At 40.5% G+C, this 16,904-nt stretch overlaps 5 protein-coding genes across 5 annotated transcripts in view; 4 read left to right on the top strand and 1 right to left on the bottom strand.

Annotated features, from left to right (window-relative positions):
* Nucleotides 1–1,825, top strand: part of LOC108117127 (heparan-sulfate 6-O-sulfotransferase 2) — an 82,325-nt gene extending 80,500 nt beyond the window's left edge. Inside the window, 1 exon segment of the mRNA XM_041819000.1 lies at nt 459–1,825. Within this exon segment, the coding sequence (XP_041674934.1) occupies nt 459–594 (136 nt within the window). The 3' untranslated portion in view covers nt 595–1,825.
* A 751-nt stretch (nt 1,826–2,576) lies between these two features.
* On the top strand, nt 2,577–5,207 carry LOC108117059 (solute carrier family 22 member 3). The gene is made up of 4 exons (XM_017229231.2): nt 2,577–3,317; nt 3,381–3,535; nt 3,728–4,354; nt 4,412–5,207. Exons 1-4 carry the CDS (start codon nt 2,761–2,763, stop codon nt 4,960–4,962), a joined length of 1,890 nt encoding a protein of 629 aa, XP_017084720.2. The 5' UTR covers nt 2,577–2,760; the 3' UTR covers nt 4,963–5,207.
* Nucleotides 5,208–6,146: 939 nt separating this feature from the next.
* Nucleotides 6,147–9,759, top strand: LOC108117330 (solute carrier family 22 member 13). Its single transcript, XM_017229705.2, has 5 exons — nt 6,147–6,487; nt 7,672–8,375; nt 8,429–8,935; nt 9,040–9,183; nt 9,244–9,759. The coding sequence occupies exons 2-5, from the start codon at nt 7,703–7,705 to the stop codon at nt 9,639–9,641; spliced, it is 1,722 nt and encodes a 573-aa protein (XP_017085194.2). The 5' UTR covers nt 6,147–6,487; nt 7,672–7,702; the 3' UTR covers nt 9,642–9,759.
* Nucleotides 9,760–12,093: 2,334 nt separating this feature from the next.
* LOC108117032 (putative fatty acyl-CoA reductase CG5065) lies at nt 12,094–14,346 on the bottom strand. The gene is made up of 8 exons (XM_017229201.2): nt 13,987–14,346; nt 13,706–13,930; nt 13,577–13,644; nt 13,418–13,513; nt 12,908–13,362; nt 12,566–12,843; nt 12,300–12,510; nt 12,094–12,160 (listed from the first exon to the last, which is right to left on the bottom strand). The coding sequence occupies exons 1-8, from the start codon at nt 14,057–14,059 to the stop codon at nt 12,094–12,096; spliced, it is 1,473 nt and encodes a 490-aa protein (XP_017084690.2). The 5' UTR covers nt 14,060–14,346.
* A 445-nt stretch (nt 14,347–14,791) lies between these two features.
* On the top strand, nt 14,792–16,779 carry LOC108117074 (solute carrier family 22 member 1). Its single transcript, XM_017229246.2, is given in 3 exon segments — nt 14,792–14,977; nt 14,980–15,570; nt 15,632–16,779. Coding segments are annotated over 3 exon segments (1,731 nt in total). The 5' UTR covers nt 14,792–14,838; the 3' UTR covers nt 16,633–16,779.
* Nucleotides 16,780–16,904: the final 125 nt, after the last annotated feature.

The following is a 16,904-nucleotide window of genomic DNA, read 5'->3' as shown; positions in this document are numbered from 1 at the left end:
GTGCACATAAGAAAACATTCTTCTATTGCGCAGAAGTAAATTGAGCAGCTTTTGTCGGAAGAAAGGGAAGCGACAATGCAGAGGGTCGGGTGGAAAAATGGGCAAGGAAAATGGGAAGGAAATGCCAATACAAGTTATACCGTAAATCCCCGAAGAAAGTAGATTACGCATTCAGACAAACGGTGATTAGGGGTTTTTACCTACCTGAGTTACTATGCAGAAAAATATTTCGAACATGTTTACCAGTTCAGAAGGTCTTCTTTCCATGATAAATTTGCATTTTCACGGATCAAATTAATATGTAGAAATATATTTTTCTTAATAACATATTATAATTATATGTAATGAAGTTATTTAGTGAACTCCAGGAAGCTAAAGTTTGAATTTAAATAAACATTAAATAACCTCCATCTCTCTTCGTTATTAATATTTACTAATAATGACATTTCTCCTTGCAGCTTCGAGCATCTGAAGGCAAAGGACACAAACTTTGAGCAGCGCTATGCCAATCTGGGCAACATCTACTTCAAGCAGGGCGTCACGGAATTCAACTGGGACAGCAATGTGGAGGATGGGCTCAGCACGGATCATTGAACTCGAAACCAAATATTACCGATTAGAAACTTAGATGTAGGACAACACCAACTCATAAATATGTAGCTGGGCAGGGCAAAATAGCGTTAGATGGGGGCGGTCACTAAGGTTACCGAAACGCAGAAGCATCAGCATAAAAAATCAACCGAAGGACTTTAAACTAGCGTTTAAGCATAATGTTAATTAAGCAGATAAAAAACATCTAGCAGACTTGGCTTGTTTCATTCATAAGTAACACAAACTAGCGGACATGATGATGACGATGAGCAAAATCTCAGAGCGCGTAATATCTCTAAACCTAAATCCTAAGCACAACTACGAAATCTATGACCATAACTATACTCTTTGCTGATAAGTCGCACACCCTCAACAACCAAAACGAAAAAGAAATCTTAGAAAATGTAAATACTTTGCATAAAATGTGTATTTTATAAACTCGAAAATCCTCCTTGTGAGGTGCGAAAACACATTCGAATGCAATTTTCACCTTCACTACGCACCCACAACACATCGCCATAAATTAGATTAGTTAATTAATTTGTAATACGTAGCTTTTCGTTTATTAATGTTACGCCAAGTCTCTGCAAAGCCAAATCCACACTTACTCTAAGTGCATAGTGCTTGGGAAATGTTTTCGATCCAACAACGCATTTATTTTATTTTAATACTTAGACATCACTGTAAATACTGCAGAATAAAGTTAAACACAAACGATTTAAGTAAGAGCATAGAAATTAGTTTCGATTATATTTTGATTCTTTTTGTTTTGGCCAGTTAAAGTGAACATATATAGAGTTGTTAGCCAGACATCATTATTTCAGACAATAATTGATTGGATATTGATACCAAACGAAAATGCTAAATTTGATCAAACAAAAAAGCCAACGAAATACACACAAATTGCCTAAATCATTACAAAGAGCATAAGCACACATATTGCCCATAACAAAAGTAATGTAAAATATTTCAAATATTGATTAATTACATAATAATATATGAGGCATTGGCATGTGCCATTTTATATAGCAAACCATAACTATGAACTATGGAATTCCATATTTCAAGCAAGTTCAGAAAAACATATTGATTTTCATTTCCATGATTTTGAGAAGAAAACAAAACAAAAAATTTGTAGCGAACGACACACACACTTTGAGAATAACAAAGAAAAGCAAACACAACAAATAAAAGCAGGTAAAATTGAATAAAACAAAGGAATTATTGAATATACAACATCATCCTTTATTTATTTAACAGCCTGGTCATCTAAATTCGGTGAGTGGAAGATAAAGGGAGCTTTGTGGGGGCTTTCAAAGTATTTTAAATAATTTAATATCATTTTTATTTTATTTTTATCAAGTTTTGAAAGCCTGATAAAGCGAGAAACATAGTTTTTAAATGTCGATTGCAACAGTATCGCCATCTGGAGGTAAAGCTGAGAACGCATCAGAAATACTTTTAATAAAATGGAAAACAATAAAGTATGCTTTTCGGGATCTACAAATATTATACAATATAAGTATGTTGCCTCAATTTGGGGGCACTCTTATAATAACATATTTTTTTGTGGACTTTTGGGGTTTAATAATTATTCGTTTCCATTCTCATTCTTTCTTTGAATATTTAAAAATTTTAATTGACGGTATGTATCATATTCTACTGATACGAAAATAGATTTAACTGGTTGGGTAGGACTTTGTTTATAAATAACTTTGCAATTTTAAAAGAACATAAAAAACTCCTGACTTTCCGGAATGTTACACTTCCTACCGGTCTGAAAATGGATAAAATTAGTTTAACAAATATTTGTTTATAAATAAAAGTCATTGGGTTAATTAGTACCACATAATAATGGAAAATTTTATTTGTCCATTTAAAAGACAATAAATATTTATGAAGATCTAAATAGATTTACCTCATTTCTCAATACCCCCCTACGTCATTGATATTATAAATGCGAAGAAAACAAAACTAATAATAATAAGACATCACCCAGACTGGGCACAAAATCTCCGACTAATTTGCACCAATTTGAGGGAACAACTAAACGGAAGAGCAAACATCGTTTTCCTTACCGTAATTTTAAGCCCATGGGATCGATAAAAAATTAGCAAACTCAGTACGCGTTCGTACGGCGAGGTGTAAGCTCGATCGGTTAGCACGGATATGTCGGAATCGCAGTCGACCGTTAGCTTTCCGGGGAAACCCTCCCAAGACTTGGATGTTGTGGAGCAAGTTAACGGGAGTTTTGGACGTTGGCAGTTGCGCACAATTCTGCTGATATTTCTCTGCAAGATTCCCAGTGCCTGGTTCACAGCTATTATTATATATACGGCTCCGTATCCATGGAAAGGGGAGTTGGTGTGCCACCCGGCAGAATGGAATGTTAGCCGGCCGCATGTTACCTCAACCCATCCACTTTGGCAGGATGCACGTAGCACGGATAGGCTGTTCAACGTCGATGTGTGTAATGCCTATTCTAATTCCCTGGCTCGAGGATTTGTTCGTAGTCATGGTAAGGAGTGGAACGCCTCGGAATCGAAGGAGCCGGATGCACAATCTTCGCTTCCCTGCGAACATGTAGAACACACGACGGCCTATAGATCCCTGATCAGTCAGTTTGATCTTATCTGCTCCCGTCGGGTTCTTGTGGCGGTGACGCAATCGTTTCATGCTCTCGGTGCCCTGATTGGCGGTCTAATGGCCTATTCAGCTCTCAAAATGTTTGTATTTGTTTAAAGTATTTTATATTTTCCGATATGTTAATTTGCGACTTCATTCTGCAGAATCAGTCCGCGTCGCTTGATGTTGCTGGGCATGATTGGGCAGATATTTTGCGGGAACCTTACTGGATTGGTGGACACCTACCAATTACACATCTACTTCCGCTGCCTTACATCCATTTTTTGTGCTCTTATGTATACTTCCGGACAGTTTATCTGTGAGTAATTATTCTAAACTATTCTTGTTTGCAAAGTTAAACTATTAAATAACTTCATGGCCATCTTTGTAGTATGAATATTTATTATGTAGCTTAAGTTTTCTTTGAATTTAACATTTTTTAGTTTGACTTTTGAAATCTATAGAAATCAAAAGACCCAAGACACGAACTAATTTCCAAATTTCACCTTAGTGAACGACATCACTTCAGGAAAGGCTCGCATCATTGTGGTCACTTTATCTGAGCTCTTCTGGTCCATGGGTCTCGTCCTGTTGCCCGCTATATCGATATACTTCGACGACTGGAGCTACCTGTATGTGGCCATCTCATCTTCACTCATTATACTGGTCTGGCTGCATCGTTGGATAGCCGATGCACCACGCTGGCTGTTGCAACACCAGCGAGTTGAAGCCGCACTCCGACTACTCCTGGAATCAGCGACGTACAATAACAGAAAGGTACCGCTTACCCTCGATGTCCAGCTCACGGTATATGCCAATGATCTTGAGCAAATGGATAAGAAGAAATGCGGATACTGCCAAATCTGGGACGGTGAGACGAAACGCAGCCAATTGGTGTATATTCACTGGATCTGGGGAGGAGCTATGGTTCTTTATAATATCATTCTGCTAATGATCAGGAATTTGGGCGCCCAACAAGTACACGTGAACACGGCGGCCATGGGATTTGCGGAGATGGTGGGCCTTTTTATCGGCCTCTACTTTATCCTATACACGCGTCGCCATTGGCGGTGGGCGGGAAATCTGATGATTATGGCTAGTCTTAGTACATATCTGATATGGTTGCTGCCCGAAACTGGTGAGTATTATTTTGGTAATAAAAACAAACAAGCTGAATATGTTATCCTTTTCACAGAGCGCAACTCCCGACGCGTGGGACTGGAGTTAGTATTTTGGCTAATACTAAAAATAGCCAACTCCGCTTCCATTGCCGTGTTGACCACCTGTACAAGTGAAATTGTGTCAAAGGAGAAGCGGGTTTTTCTGATGCTGTCAGTGATCTCATTTAGTCGAGTGTGCCTGGTCTTTTGTCCGCTGCTGAGCTGCCTCACTGTCATCCATCACCTGCTTCCTGTCACCATCCTGGCCACCGTTGGCTGGATTTATGGATTGGCCCTGCGGCGTCTGAATCGCTACTACTGGAACACGGAGCAGCCGCAGATGAGCCAAGTCCCCACGCCCAATACATACCGTCGCCAGTCGGCCATTATTATGCGACGTTGCAGTACCGTCAGTTCAGACTGCAGCGCCTATAGCAACGAATTGTTGAGCAACTTTGAACGGAATATGGCAGTTAGTATAGCTGATATTTGGCACATCAATTTCCATCCCTCCAGTGAGATCGAAATTGAACTGGAGCAACAGCAACCGGAAGCTTCCAGGTCACACAGTTCGGAAACCATTTGAAAAGCTTTCGGTAGTGCCTAAAAGTAGGCTTTTTTGGTTGTAAACAAATGAAGACATTTGTATAAATTGTACATCAAGATTGATGTTGCTTTTGTTATTATATATTTAATCTTTAAAGAGCGATTAAAAAAGCATTATATATGTAAAAGAGAATTAAGATGATCCTTGTAATATACTAAATAGAACTAAAGAATAAAAACCTCGAAATTAAAACACACCCACCTTTATTGGCATTTCAAAGAGTACCACAAGTTTCTAATGTATTCAAATTTATCTTTCTAATGAATTTCGCCACAAGATATAAAGTTTGCCTAAAGGTAAACGTTCGCGGCATTACTCCAAGTCATCTACGTCATATATTGCTAATTAAATTTAAAATTTTCCTTATGTTTTTGAGTCTCTATTATCTCAATTAGCAAATGATACGTAACAAATGACACCAAATTGAACTAATTCAAATAATAAATTTATGATAATCAAGTTATGATATCTTATACATCCTGGAGACGAAAAAGGATAAAGATCTTTAGGATTTTTACCTAAAATTATTAAGATTAAGAGGATTTGTAGGGGCTAATAGAATCACAAAATTAATGTAGGTCAATACAGCCAATGAAGAGCACGGCAATCGATGTGTCATTAGGAACACTAAAACAGCTATTGAGACAATAAAGATTAAAATAGAAATCCGCAAGGAAGGTGAAGAAGAATTTGAACCAGCCCAAAAGGCAAGCGCTGATAAGGTGAAGTAATAATGTTATGGCTTCCAAGCTATAAACCCCCTATTGGAGACACCACCCGCCTGCCCTAACGCCCAAGATAATGCACACTTGATAGGGGTAAACTCAAACTAATAACATAAAGAGCATTGAGTGACACTCTATCGATCCGTTGTCAGCTTTTCAATAAAATTAAACATTTAATAACTAAACAATGGGTAAAAACTCAATCCAATAAGTAAAGACTTTTTGTTTCAAATGAGCCAAATAATTTATGAATTTAAAAACCATTTGGCCCTAAAACGGCTCCAAAAACTAGAGAGCTTAATAACTTTTTATTATTTGAGCAAATTCATTAAGTAAATTAACGCCTCGAGTCTCCGAGTGGACAGCCAGTCGGCTCACTCCCTGGCCATAGCCTCCCAATGCGACATTGGCGTCAGTTGCCATTTGATTCTCGGCCGATTGAGACGCGTGTGCTCCAAGAAGAAAATCGGGCCTGGGACGTGCCAATTGGAAAGCTGCCTTTTACGAACGGATCCGCACAAACCGAAACTTTTTTTATTGACGCTTAATTAATTTATATGAATTTGTATGCAATCAAATGAACAAACAGCAAAGGGACAACGCGAGAAATAAATTGTATTGTGAATGGAAAAGATAATCAACGGAAATATTTGAATGTTTGTGGTTTCTATAGATTAATAGTGGAAAAAGTAATATTTTACTAGCTTAAGTTTAATCCTTAAGCTAAGTCGGTTTTATAAAAGTTGATCGTGTTAAAAAGTGATTTTTTGTACTACAAGGTCAGTTGATGAATTCAAAATGATAAAAAAATATTTATAAAGCAAATATGTTTTATAGGTTAAACTTATTAATTATGTTTAAAAGTGCAAAATGATCTTGCTGTGTAAATTCATTTAATAAAAAAGATACAGTTAATCATACTCCCGTCATAAACCCAACCAATCCATTAATTTGATACCAATAAGCTCAGTGTTTCTGCCCCATAAGCAATTATTTATTTGCATTTGGGACCAAAACAAGTCGTTCAACTAATAGAACGACCTGCCGCCACTGGCATTGCCTTGATGTGTATCAGATACCAAATAGGAAACTCAAATAAAAATTGAGCACCGGCAAGACCAGTTTTCTGCAGTTAACACTGCCTGGAAAATTAGAAATTAAAATATTTGCGATACCAATAGGTGGACACAGACTGAATAGTCCGGAGGTGGGAGCACATGTAAGCCGGACAATAGCGAATTAGCACCTGTGTAATTGAAGCGTAAAGAGTCTGTCAATACAGACAGCGATACAGCGAATTAACAACTAAATCCTATGACTACAAATCGTACGCCATGTTTGCCCTCGCAAAATAAGGGCTAAGATAAAGCCATGATACCCATTATCTTCTTCCCTTAATCAACCTCTTTCCCGCTCTTATCGATAAAAACTTTAATCAGTCGTGATTTGTGATACGATATCAGTACCAGAGTGCAGCAAACAAGAACTTCGAACAGGTTAAAGCAAATCAAGAGCTTAGCTAATTTATTAATGAATGAAATTAACAGAGATAGCACAGGTGTTACAAGCGGAAAATTAACCTGATTTGTAGCTACAAAGCAATTTCTAATTGACAAAAGGTGTTAAATGCTAAAGTTTTCCTACATTCTCTTTTTTCAAATAGGAAAATAAGTTTAAAACTATTTATTTTTTATTGTCCCATATTTATTTATGACAATCACATGTCGATGTAATAATGAATGTCAATCAAATCAAACAGAAACCGCAGATATTTCAAGAATCTCGCATGATATTCAATGCCTTTCCATCGACTGATTTTTACTGTAAACCGCTTTCAATTTATATCAATTTGTGCTTGAGTTTATAAAGAACTTTGGGTATATAAGGCAACAGAGAGAAGTAGTGAAATATAAGATATAAAAATAAATAAATAAATAAATGAAAACTTACTTATCATTCACAGAATGTGCTACTAGAGCAACGCCACTGGAGCAATGGTGAATCCGTCGCCAACCCGAGGTGGGGAGTCCTCTTTACCTCAAATCCTACCGAACGAGATGGAGAACGATCTGGACAAGAGAATGGCATCACCACCACCTGCACCTGCGGGTAGCGATGTCATCGCCGATGTTGTGGGTGACTTTGGCATCTGGCAGCTGAGAACTATCCTCATCATTTTTCTATGCAAAATCCCTGCCGCTTGGTTCATGGCCTGCATTATCTTCACGGGCCCAGAACTTTATCCCGGCTCGGAGTTCACCTGCGATACCAGCTACCTGGTCAGCAATAGTAATTCCAACATCAGTGTTTCGGATAACCAGTGCTATATCCTGGACGAATCAACTGGCATCAGCAGCGAATGCGAGCAATTCACTTACGTTTCTAGATTCGACTCCTTGATCATGCAGTTTAACCTGGTCTGTTTAAGGGACATTTTTGTGGCATGGACTCAGTACTGGCATTTGTTCGGTGTGCTTGTCGGTGGTGTTGTGGGCACCAAGATGATGGTGGGAATTAGCCCGAGAAGTACCTACTGTGTGGGAGCTGTGGCCCAGATCGTTTGTGGAGTGGTCACTGGTTATGCCAGGGATTTCAGCCTACATTGCGCTTTCCGCTGTCTGTCAGCCGTTTGCTGTGCGATCATGTTTACAGCTGGTCAGGCAATATGTAAGTTTACTTTGGATTACTAGGAATGTTTGTGATAAAATTCTATCCTCCAGTTGCCGATATCACGGCTGGGATGCATCGCATTGGTGCCATCATCCTGTACGACACCTTCTGGTCAATCGGTGTGATCCTGTTGCCCGGTCTTTCCTCCTTCTTCAACAGTTGGTCTCTAATCTATGTGGGCATCACATTCCCAACTGTTATGCTGATATTACTGCTCTATTGGACCCCGGATTCACCTCGCTGGCTGCTCCGTCATGCCGTGGATCGCTACTCCATCGACAACGTTGAGGAAATAGTACGGGAAGGAGCAGCAATCAATGATCGCACCTTCAAGATACCTCAAGACTTCCGACTTCAACTGGAGCAGCTGAGTGAACGGCTGAAGGCTCAACCGCCACCTGCTCCATGGTGTGAATTGTGGAAGGGAAAGCGGGCAAAGACGCACATGGTGGCCGCCCACCTGGCACTGGCCTTCTTCGTCATTAACTTCATGGGCATGTTGCTTAATATAAGGTCATTTGGTAGGGACTATCTGGTGCCAAACACCATTGCTATGGGTGAGTTGTTCTATTCTTAATCTTACCAAGCACCAAGCTCCAAGTCTATGTCTAGTATAAAATACTCTACTTTTCAAATTTATTTCCCTTCAATTGCTCTTCAGGATTTTCGGAAATCATTGGCTGCTTCATGGCTCTCCACTTTACACTGAAACACGACAAGTGGAAGTGGCAGTGTGCGGGGGTCTTCAATATATTAGCTGGACTCCTTGGCTGTATGGGCTGGATCTTCACCAATGCGGATTCCAGTGAGTTAATCCTTATAACTATATTTACTTTCAAAATATTTAATATGTAACTCTTTCCAGTGGATGCTGATTTAAAGGTCAGTTTGTGGATGATAATTGCCACCATTCCCAAGGCGGCTGTCTCTTGTGCCCAGTCGATGATCCTGGCCTGCATGAACGAGCTGATGCCGGCGAACAAAAAACAGCTATTTGTCTTCTCCGTGGTTACCTGGGCAAGGGTGTGGCTTCTCTCGGCTCCATTCTTCAATGTTTTGAAAAAGATCGATACAGCAATGTCCTTGACATCGTATTGTGTGTTCAGTATATTGGGCGGTATCTGTACCAGTCTGCTCCTTACGCCCAGGACGAGTGTCTCACCGCTAGTGCCGCAAGTGGAATCCAATGACAAGAAGGAGCAATCGCCTCTGAATGCCCCAGTTTGGACCGTCGAAAACGATGTCAACAATACTCGATTGTAGCCGGAGAAGATCGCTATATTTTGCCAATTTATAAGCTTTGTATTAGTCAGCTAATTAAACATTCTTCTGTGATTAGGTTAAGTAAAATGTTATTTTAAATGCTTGGAGTTTTACTACAGAATATTGGATGTTTTTCAACTCTTAGTTATTTGTTTAAGAGGGAAAACTAGGTAATATAGTAAGCTTACCTTTTTTTTACTTTTCTTCTATAGCAATAATTATGATTCCTTAGTTTTGATGTAAACATTGATAAAGGTGACTTATAAACATGGAAAAGTACTCAGTTTGTTCTTAAAATATAAATATCATAAATATCATATCATAACTCCCGAATTTGTAATTGCCCTGGCTAGCTTGTTTTAGCTCCTTTTATTTCATTATCTACTCATTTAAAAGCAAAACCAAATATTGTTTTCAGCTCCTAATCAAAACATTTGTACGAATTCGTGGTTTAACCAGGTTCTCTTTCGATGGATTATTCTCAGATGGCATCGTCGCCAAAGACTCATGCTTCTTAGCAGTTGACTGCAAGCCTAGACTACCCATCATAGCCTCCGAGTCATGGTTTTTGGATTATCCTTTTGCACCTTTCATAGGCAATCTTCTGTGCCAGCTTCTTAGTACTAGTGTCCTATCATCATTGGCGTGATGAGACATTAATAATAGAAAGTAATCCTGTTGTGTAACCAAGAAGGGTACAAAGTTAAATGTCTGACAAATGTCAAATTTGACAGTGACAAGAAGTGACTACACATTTTGTTAAAAATGACAATCTTTCTATTAAAAGAATGTACAACACTGGGCAATTTCTCCTTTCCGATGATGTTGGGATCCAAAAATGTGAAGTGGCGGCTGAAGAAAAAGGGTTTGGAGCAGGATTGGAAAAAGCCTGAATAGGATGTTAGTGGTAATTATAACCTCCTGCTTATTTCAGATGTCAAGTTCGCCAACAATTCCGACTCTTCTAAGAAACTGCAACCATTCTTCCACTTGAAGGATTATCCAAGACTAAAATGGCACTGCCTTTGATCATCTCATTGTACAAATCGTTTCCTGCTGAGTGCGTTCGCTAACTCCCGGAGAATCGAAGTATCCATTTATAATGAATAGTTTTTTTTTGCGGGAGTAGGCTAACGCAATCGTTAGGAAAACGATTTGAACCATGAGTTGGACATATCAGTCCAGTTTTATCTTTGCCGAGTGAGATTCCAACTCACGAGGGATTTTTACCCATTACCTTGAGTCCTTCAAGGAGCATTAAACATTTTAAAGAAACTTAAATACATTTACGAAATTGATTTGTTTACAATTTACACAACTAAAACAAGAGGAAACGCTATAGTCGAGTGCCGCGACTATAAGATACCCGTTACTGTTTTACACAATTTTAAAATATTAATTTTGCTAGTGGAAATTCACAAGGCGCCACCTATTGTCAGAGGAAGTATGTTGAGTATGCTTATAGTGACGTCACTGCCCATGTGAGGCCTTATAACCTTAATTTCTTTATAAATAGCGAAATAATGTTCCGATTTGAAAAATATTTTGTAAATCAATAGATATTAACAGAAATAAGTTACACAAGGTCAAACGAAGGCATTCATAACAATATTATAGACGCCACAGTTTTCCGCGGTTTGTGGGCGTTAGAGTGGGCGTGGCCGGATGCAACTTCGTGGCAAGTTGCAGAGGCATCTCCTAAATACGTGTTCCTAAGCAAAATTGTGTAGCTCTTATAGTTTTCGAGATTTTTGCATTTTTGGTTTTTCGGGTTTTGTGGGCGTTAGATTGGGCGTGGCGTGATCGGAAAAAAACAATTCGCATTGGGAGCGTCATAGAAACATACATGCTTTATCCGAACTTTCTATCTCTTATAGTTACCGAGATATCAGCTTTTCTAGAAAATCGGAAAACCGTCTTTTGAGCCTTGTGGGCGTATGGGTGGGTGTGGCCGGATAGTAGTACCACTATAAGATGCGCTGTCATCTAAAGATTATACTTTCTGAATTTCAACTTTCTAACTGCAATAGTTCCTGAGATTTCAGCAATTTTAGTTTTTTGCGATTTGTGGGCGTTAGAGTGGGCGTGGCAGGATGCTGTAATAAACTTGCGCTGTCCCGGGACCTCAAGAATCTTCATGCTTAATCTCAACCTTGTATCTGCTATAGTTCCTGAGATCTCAGCGTTCATACGGACGGACGGACGGACGGACGGACGGACGGACGGACGGACGGACGGACGGACGGACGGACAGACGGACATGGCTCAATCGACTTCGCTATTGATCCTGATCAAGAATATATATACTTTATAGGGTCGCAAAAGCTTCCTTCTATCTGTTACATACTTTTCAACGAATCTAGTATACCCTTTTACTCTACGAGTAACGGGTATAATTAAAATGTTATACCTAATGTCACCTTCTTATCATGTAAACTTATAATATATTTGACTAAAACAACATATAGATAACCATCATGTAGAAAATCAAATGCAGGAAAATCCAGAACCAGTAAATTCTGTAAGATAAGTAAAGAAACAATACATTTATTTCCTAAAGTGGAGGAGTGTATAAGGCTTTTGAAAAATATTAAATTTTAAACGATTTCATAGATTTAAATTAGTTAAGATATGGAAACAGTGGAAACACAGACTCACCTTGTCACCATAAACTTGTTGGAGTCCACAGTGAACTTTTCCCGATGCAGGTACTTATTGATTCCAATCATATGACGCCGTACATAATCATCGTAGTCCAGCTCCTCCAGATTCCAATACAAAGTGGGATAAGTGCCATTTTCAATCACTTCCTTGAAGTAAAAGCGGCTTTTGTTCTTGAAGATCCATTCGTTCAGCGAGAAAAAGCTACCTGTAAGCATTTCAGTTAGGGATAAGATTTTTTAAAGGTCATTCTATAGGATAACCTGCTAGACAAGCCTGCCGAAACTTCTTGGCAATGGGTGTAACCAGTCGCTTCTTTTGGGCCAACAAAAGGGTTTGAAAATCCATTAGCAAGGCGGGCACAAAATGGAGCAACCACACTGCCATCTCATGTTTCAGGGCACTACATCTGTACTTGAAATTTGGAAACATAATCATCTTTCTTGTGGGATAAATCCTAGCCCACTTCATGGTGAGTTCCCCAAGATGCTGCCAGGTGATGGGATTGGTCACTCCTGAGGTGGCGTTACAAATGCTCACACTATTAAAAGATAAAATTACTATATTTTTGTCTTATTTAAGGGGATATAACTGCATCAGATTACCTTCCCAATTTCGCCTTGCTGACCATCATGATCATGGCATTGACCACAAAGTCCACTGGGATGATGTCACATATTAGATCTTTGTCTCCCAGAATACTACTGATACCGCCTTTGCCAATCTCCATCATTATCCCACTAATTGCCTGGATATTGTCAATCCAACCTGGATAAGGTTCCCTATAGGCAGCTGTGACTATCGAAGGTCTCACAATCACTATGGGAATCACATCCTTATAAGCATTGACAATCTGCTCGGCTATGGATTTGGTGAAGGTGTAGGTGTTGACGTGTGGACCCTTTATATAGTCAGCCAGGCGATTCAAATAGTCATCGGGTATTTTCTGGGTGGCTGTAAGGAACTGACGCCAATCCACCGGAGGCATTGTAGGATACACTTGCTCATCCACATACTTGCGACCAGGATTGCAGTAAGCCGTGGAAACATACAGAAAACTCTGGAAATTATAGAGTTAATAATTGCAGTTTCTAGATTCTCTCAAATTTCCTTACCCTTAACTGAGTCATGCCCCTGCCAAGCTCTAGAAGGTTGTAGGTGGCCTGGGAATTGACACGAGCTGAGACTTTTAAACACTCATTAAAGCGCACCTGCAATTCAAATACTCGTAAATTTTCGTGAAAAAGCTTTGGGGATTCCCCATTTGCACTAACCGTTGCTGCACTGTGAAAAATAATGTTCACCTCGCCACACAAAACAGCTCTGTCGGACTCATTTAAACCTGTTGTTGGAAGTCTCTAGTTAAGGCATGAGTTTTCTGTGCAGGTTCTCTGAAAGCATACCAAAGTTGTCGTCCTCAATGTTGCCAGAGAAGTAAAAGATTTTCTTTAGCCCTTCTGGATAATCAGCTCTCAGGCGCTCAAAGATGGGATTCTGAAGGAATCCCCGAAAACGTTCCTCCACTGTGACTCCGCCCTTGGGTCGTATCAGCATGTAGATGCGCTTGATCTGCGGGAAACTCCAGAGCAGCTTCTCCAGCAGAGTTTTCCCCACAAACCCAGTTGCTCCTATTAAAAACGGTTTTCTTTAATCATTCCATTTTGGAGCATATTTAAAGTATTACCCGTTATAAAGACCACAGCATCTTGGTATATGTCCGTCTGGTCTTCCACTATCTCCACTGCAGAGTTGTCCATGATGTGGCCACCTTGAAGCCACAATTGCTACTGATCCGGTGTGGAGTTACTCACTTTCCACACACAACTGGCTTGGCAAAAGAAATGCCTTGGTCCTCCTGAAACAAGTTTTCCATGAAAATGCAAGTGGAAATGGCAATTGACCAACGAAAGTAGCAACTCAGACGTAACATTTGAGCACAAACATATTACATCATTTTTGGATGTGGATGTGGACAAGGCTGGATTTTTGGCTCATGATCAACATTCGAGTTCATTCAAGAAACTAGAAATTGAACTTAGTCTGCAGGGTGACCTATTAAATAGATAGTGGAAAAGCATTTTAATATCTAAAAAACTTATCAATGTTTTTCTTATAAAATATCAAACCCCCTAAAAACTAGGGCGGGGCCAAAAAATTTAATATAAATTCGATCAAGGCATTTTCCCACCATCAACAAGACCGCAAGTCTCGTAGCTTTCCAAGAATTTGTTTACCTGGCCAATTTATTAGCTTCAATCATGTCAAGTGCCTGCCTCCGCGTGAAGTCATCCCCTTGAATCCGTACGGATGGTCAACAAAAATAGATCGCATCTCGTCGTCCGATGTTTGCGCAATCAGTTAGGAACTCTGATCCGCTTATTTGGAATGATTTGATTAGCGACGATGTCGTAGGCAGGCACGGCAAACCGTAGCCATAGAGTTTACCTGGCCAGGTGAGGTGCTAAGCGAAGTCGCAGTCATGCTGGTGGGTTGGTACTCCCAAGACGTGGTTACTAAATTTCACAAATAAAGAAGGATGATGGAAGAACCAATTTTTGAAGGCTGGACACCAAATATCCGCCAGCATTCACCTATGCCCTTGGACTTCGGCCATCTCACACAAATTTTTACCTGCAGCGATCCAAAAGCCAATGACGTAGTGCCTCCTACTCCAGAACAAAAACCAATTCCATTACTGATGACAATGAAGACGATGTGATCAGAGATATCCTGGGGGACTTTGGCCCTTGGCAACTACGATCGCTGGCCATTCTGTTCCTCTGCAAGATACCCGCCGCCTGGTTCATGGCCTGCATCCTGTTCACAGCCCCAGATCTTTATCCCGAAGAGGAATACAAATGTGATACGAGTGCCTTTGGTCCGGTGGATAACTCAACAGTGTCTTTAGATCACTGCTATGTCATGGTTAACTATGGTGATTCTGGGTATGCCATGCGACAATGTCGGAAGTTCATCTACACCACGGGCTTTCATTCCCTGACCATGGAGTTTGATCTGGTTTGCCTGTGTGATTTCTTTGTGGCCTGGTCCCAGTACTGGCATCTTTTTGGCCTCTTGATCGGCGGAGTGGCGGCCACAAAGCTGATGCGAGTCCTAAGTCCTCGACAGATTTATGGAACTGGCATCTGGTGTCTCCTGATGTGCAGCCTGCTAATGGGTCTGGTCAAGGATTTTAGTGTGCACTGCGGTCTCAGATGTTTGGCTGCTGTTTCGTGCTGCTTTATGATCACCTCGGGGTATTCTATATGTGAGTAAAGATATAAATTTATTAATAAACCTTTAATTAATAATAAATTAATCATTTTTAGTTTGTGACATAACAGCTGGCAAATATCGTTTAAGGGCCCTCCTCCTTTACGATTGCTTTTGGGCCTTAGGGTTGATCCTTCTCCCTGGCTTGGCTTCGGGTGCTCCCAGTTGGCAACACATATACCTAGGTGTAACCCTCTCCCTGCTAGTAATTGTCTTCCTGCTGCCCTGGACGCCCGATTCACCACGCTGGCAGTTGAAGAACACCAAAGAAACCCAGTTAGCCATTGAGCGAACTGTGGGAATCCTTCTGGAAGCGGCACGCAAAAATGGAAGCATCCACAAGGTGTCGAAAGAGTTGCCCCAGCAGTTGGGAGAGCTAAGAGAGAAAATGCTGGAGCCGATGCCAATAGTTAATTGGATGCACCTATGGATGGGTCAGCGGAAGAGCAGTTTCCACTTGGTAGCCGTGCACATGGCTCTGGCCGCCTTCATGGTGGTAAACACTGGTCTGCTACTCCATGTGCGATCCTTTGGTAGGGAGCACTTGGTTTCCAATACTCTGGCAATGGGTCTAGCCGAGATGCTGGGCTGCTTCCTGGCTCTCCACCTTACGTTCAACCAGAGTGAACGCAAGTGGCAATGGGCAGGAGGATTTGCCATCGTAGTCGGCTCCATTGGCAGCATCTGCTGGTTCCTAGCCGAAAAAGATATGCCCGAGGTATATGGTCTAACCCTAGGATTGCTAATGGCCTCGCTACCCCAAGCAGCAGTGGCCTGTGCCCAGTCCATGATCCTGGCCTGCATGGGTGAACTGGTGCCTCAAGAACAGCGAAATTGCCTCACCTTCTCGGCCGTCACATGGGCAAGGGTGTGGCAACTCTCCGCCTCCTTTCTCACTTTGCTAAGGCAGGTGAGTCCCGCCCTCTCTCTGACCGCTTTCTGTCTGCTTGTCATCCTCGGTGGCCTTTGCACGTGTTGCTTGACCTCGCCAAACAAGGAACAGGAATCGGAAGGAGCTACAGTGAACAGGAATCAGCAACTAATTGCGTATACGTAGGGGCTTATGTGCTAAGTTAGTTTTAGTGTCAGTCAAGTATTTGTAATCAGTATTCGAATTTAGGTTGTTGAAACATTCGCTAGGCGAGTAGATATTGAGTTGCATACTTTTAGGAATAAATCAAAATCTTAGCATTTACTTTTTTTACCTTTTAAGACCACGACAAAAACGTATTAAAAGATTTTTATTTCGATTTTTAGTGGTTTTTTTTTGGAGAACTATTTTCGAAAAATGAACTGATATTAAAACAAATTAAAGCTGAATAACAAAAT

This window comes from Drosophila eugracilis, unplaced genomic scaffold, assembly GCF_018153835.1.
Source record: "Drosophila eugracilis isolate 14026-0451.02 unplaced genomic scaffold, ASM1815383v1 contig_440, whole genome shotgun sequence".
Lineage (NCBI taxonomy): Eukaryota > Metazoa > Arthropoda > Insecta > Diptera > Drosophilidae > Drosophila > Drosophila eugracilis.
The sequence above is the reverse complement of the archived record's forward strand: the minus strand, read 5'-3'. Positions and strand labels throughout refer to the sequence as shown.

Excerpts from the sequence above, each read along its gene's own strand:
- LOC108117059 (XM_017229231.2), top strand. The coding sequence starts at position 2,761 with ATGTCGGAATCGCAGTCGACCGTTAGCTTTCCGGGGAAACCCTCCCAA. Across the intron at positions 3,318-3,380 it reads GCCTATTCAGCTCTCAAAAT|AATCAGTCCGCGTCGCTTGA; the intron begins GTTTGTATTTGT and ends TTCATTCTGCAG. Across the intron at positions 4,355-4,411 it reads ATGGTTGCTGCCCGAAACTG|AGCGCAACTCCCGACGCGTG; the intron begins GTGAGTATTATT and ends TCCTTTTCACAG.
- LOC108117330 (XM_017229705.2), top strand. The coding sequence starts at position 7,703 with ATGGTGAATCCGTCGCCAACCCGAGGTGGGGAGTCCTCTTTACCTCAA. Across the intron at positions 8,376-8,428 it reads TACAGCTGGTCAGGCAATAT|TTGCCGATATCACGGCTGGG; the intron begins GTAAGTTTACTT and ends TCTATCCTCCAG. Across the intron at positions 8,936-9,039 it reads GCCAAACACCATTGCTATGG|GATTTTCGGAAATCATTGGC; the intron begins GTGAGTTGTTCT and ends ATTGCTCTTCAG.
- LOC108117032 (XM_017229201.2), bottom strand. The coding sequence starts at position 14,059 with ATGGACAACTCTGCAGTGGAGATAGTGGAAGACCAGACGGACATATAC. Across the intron at positions 13,645-13,705 it reads CATTGAGGACGACAACTTTG|GTTTAAATGAGTCCGACAGA; the intron begins GTATGCTTTCAG and ends TTCCAACAACAG. Across the intron at positions 12,511-12,565 it reads TCGGCAGGCTTGTCTAGCAG|GTAGCTTTTTCTCGCTGAAC; the intron begins GTTATCCTATAG and ends AAATGCTTACAG.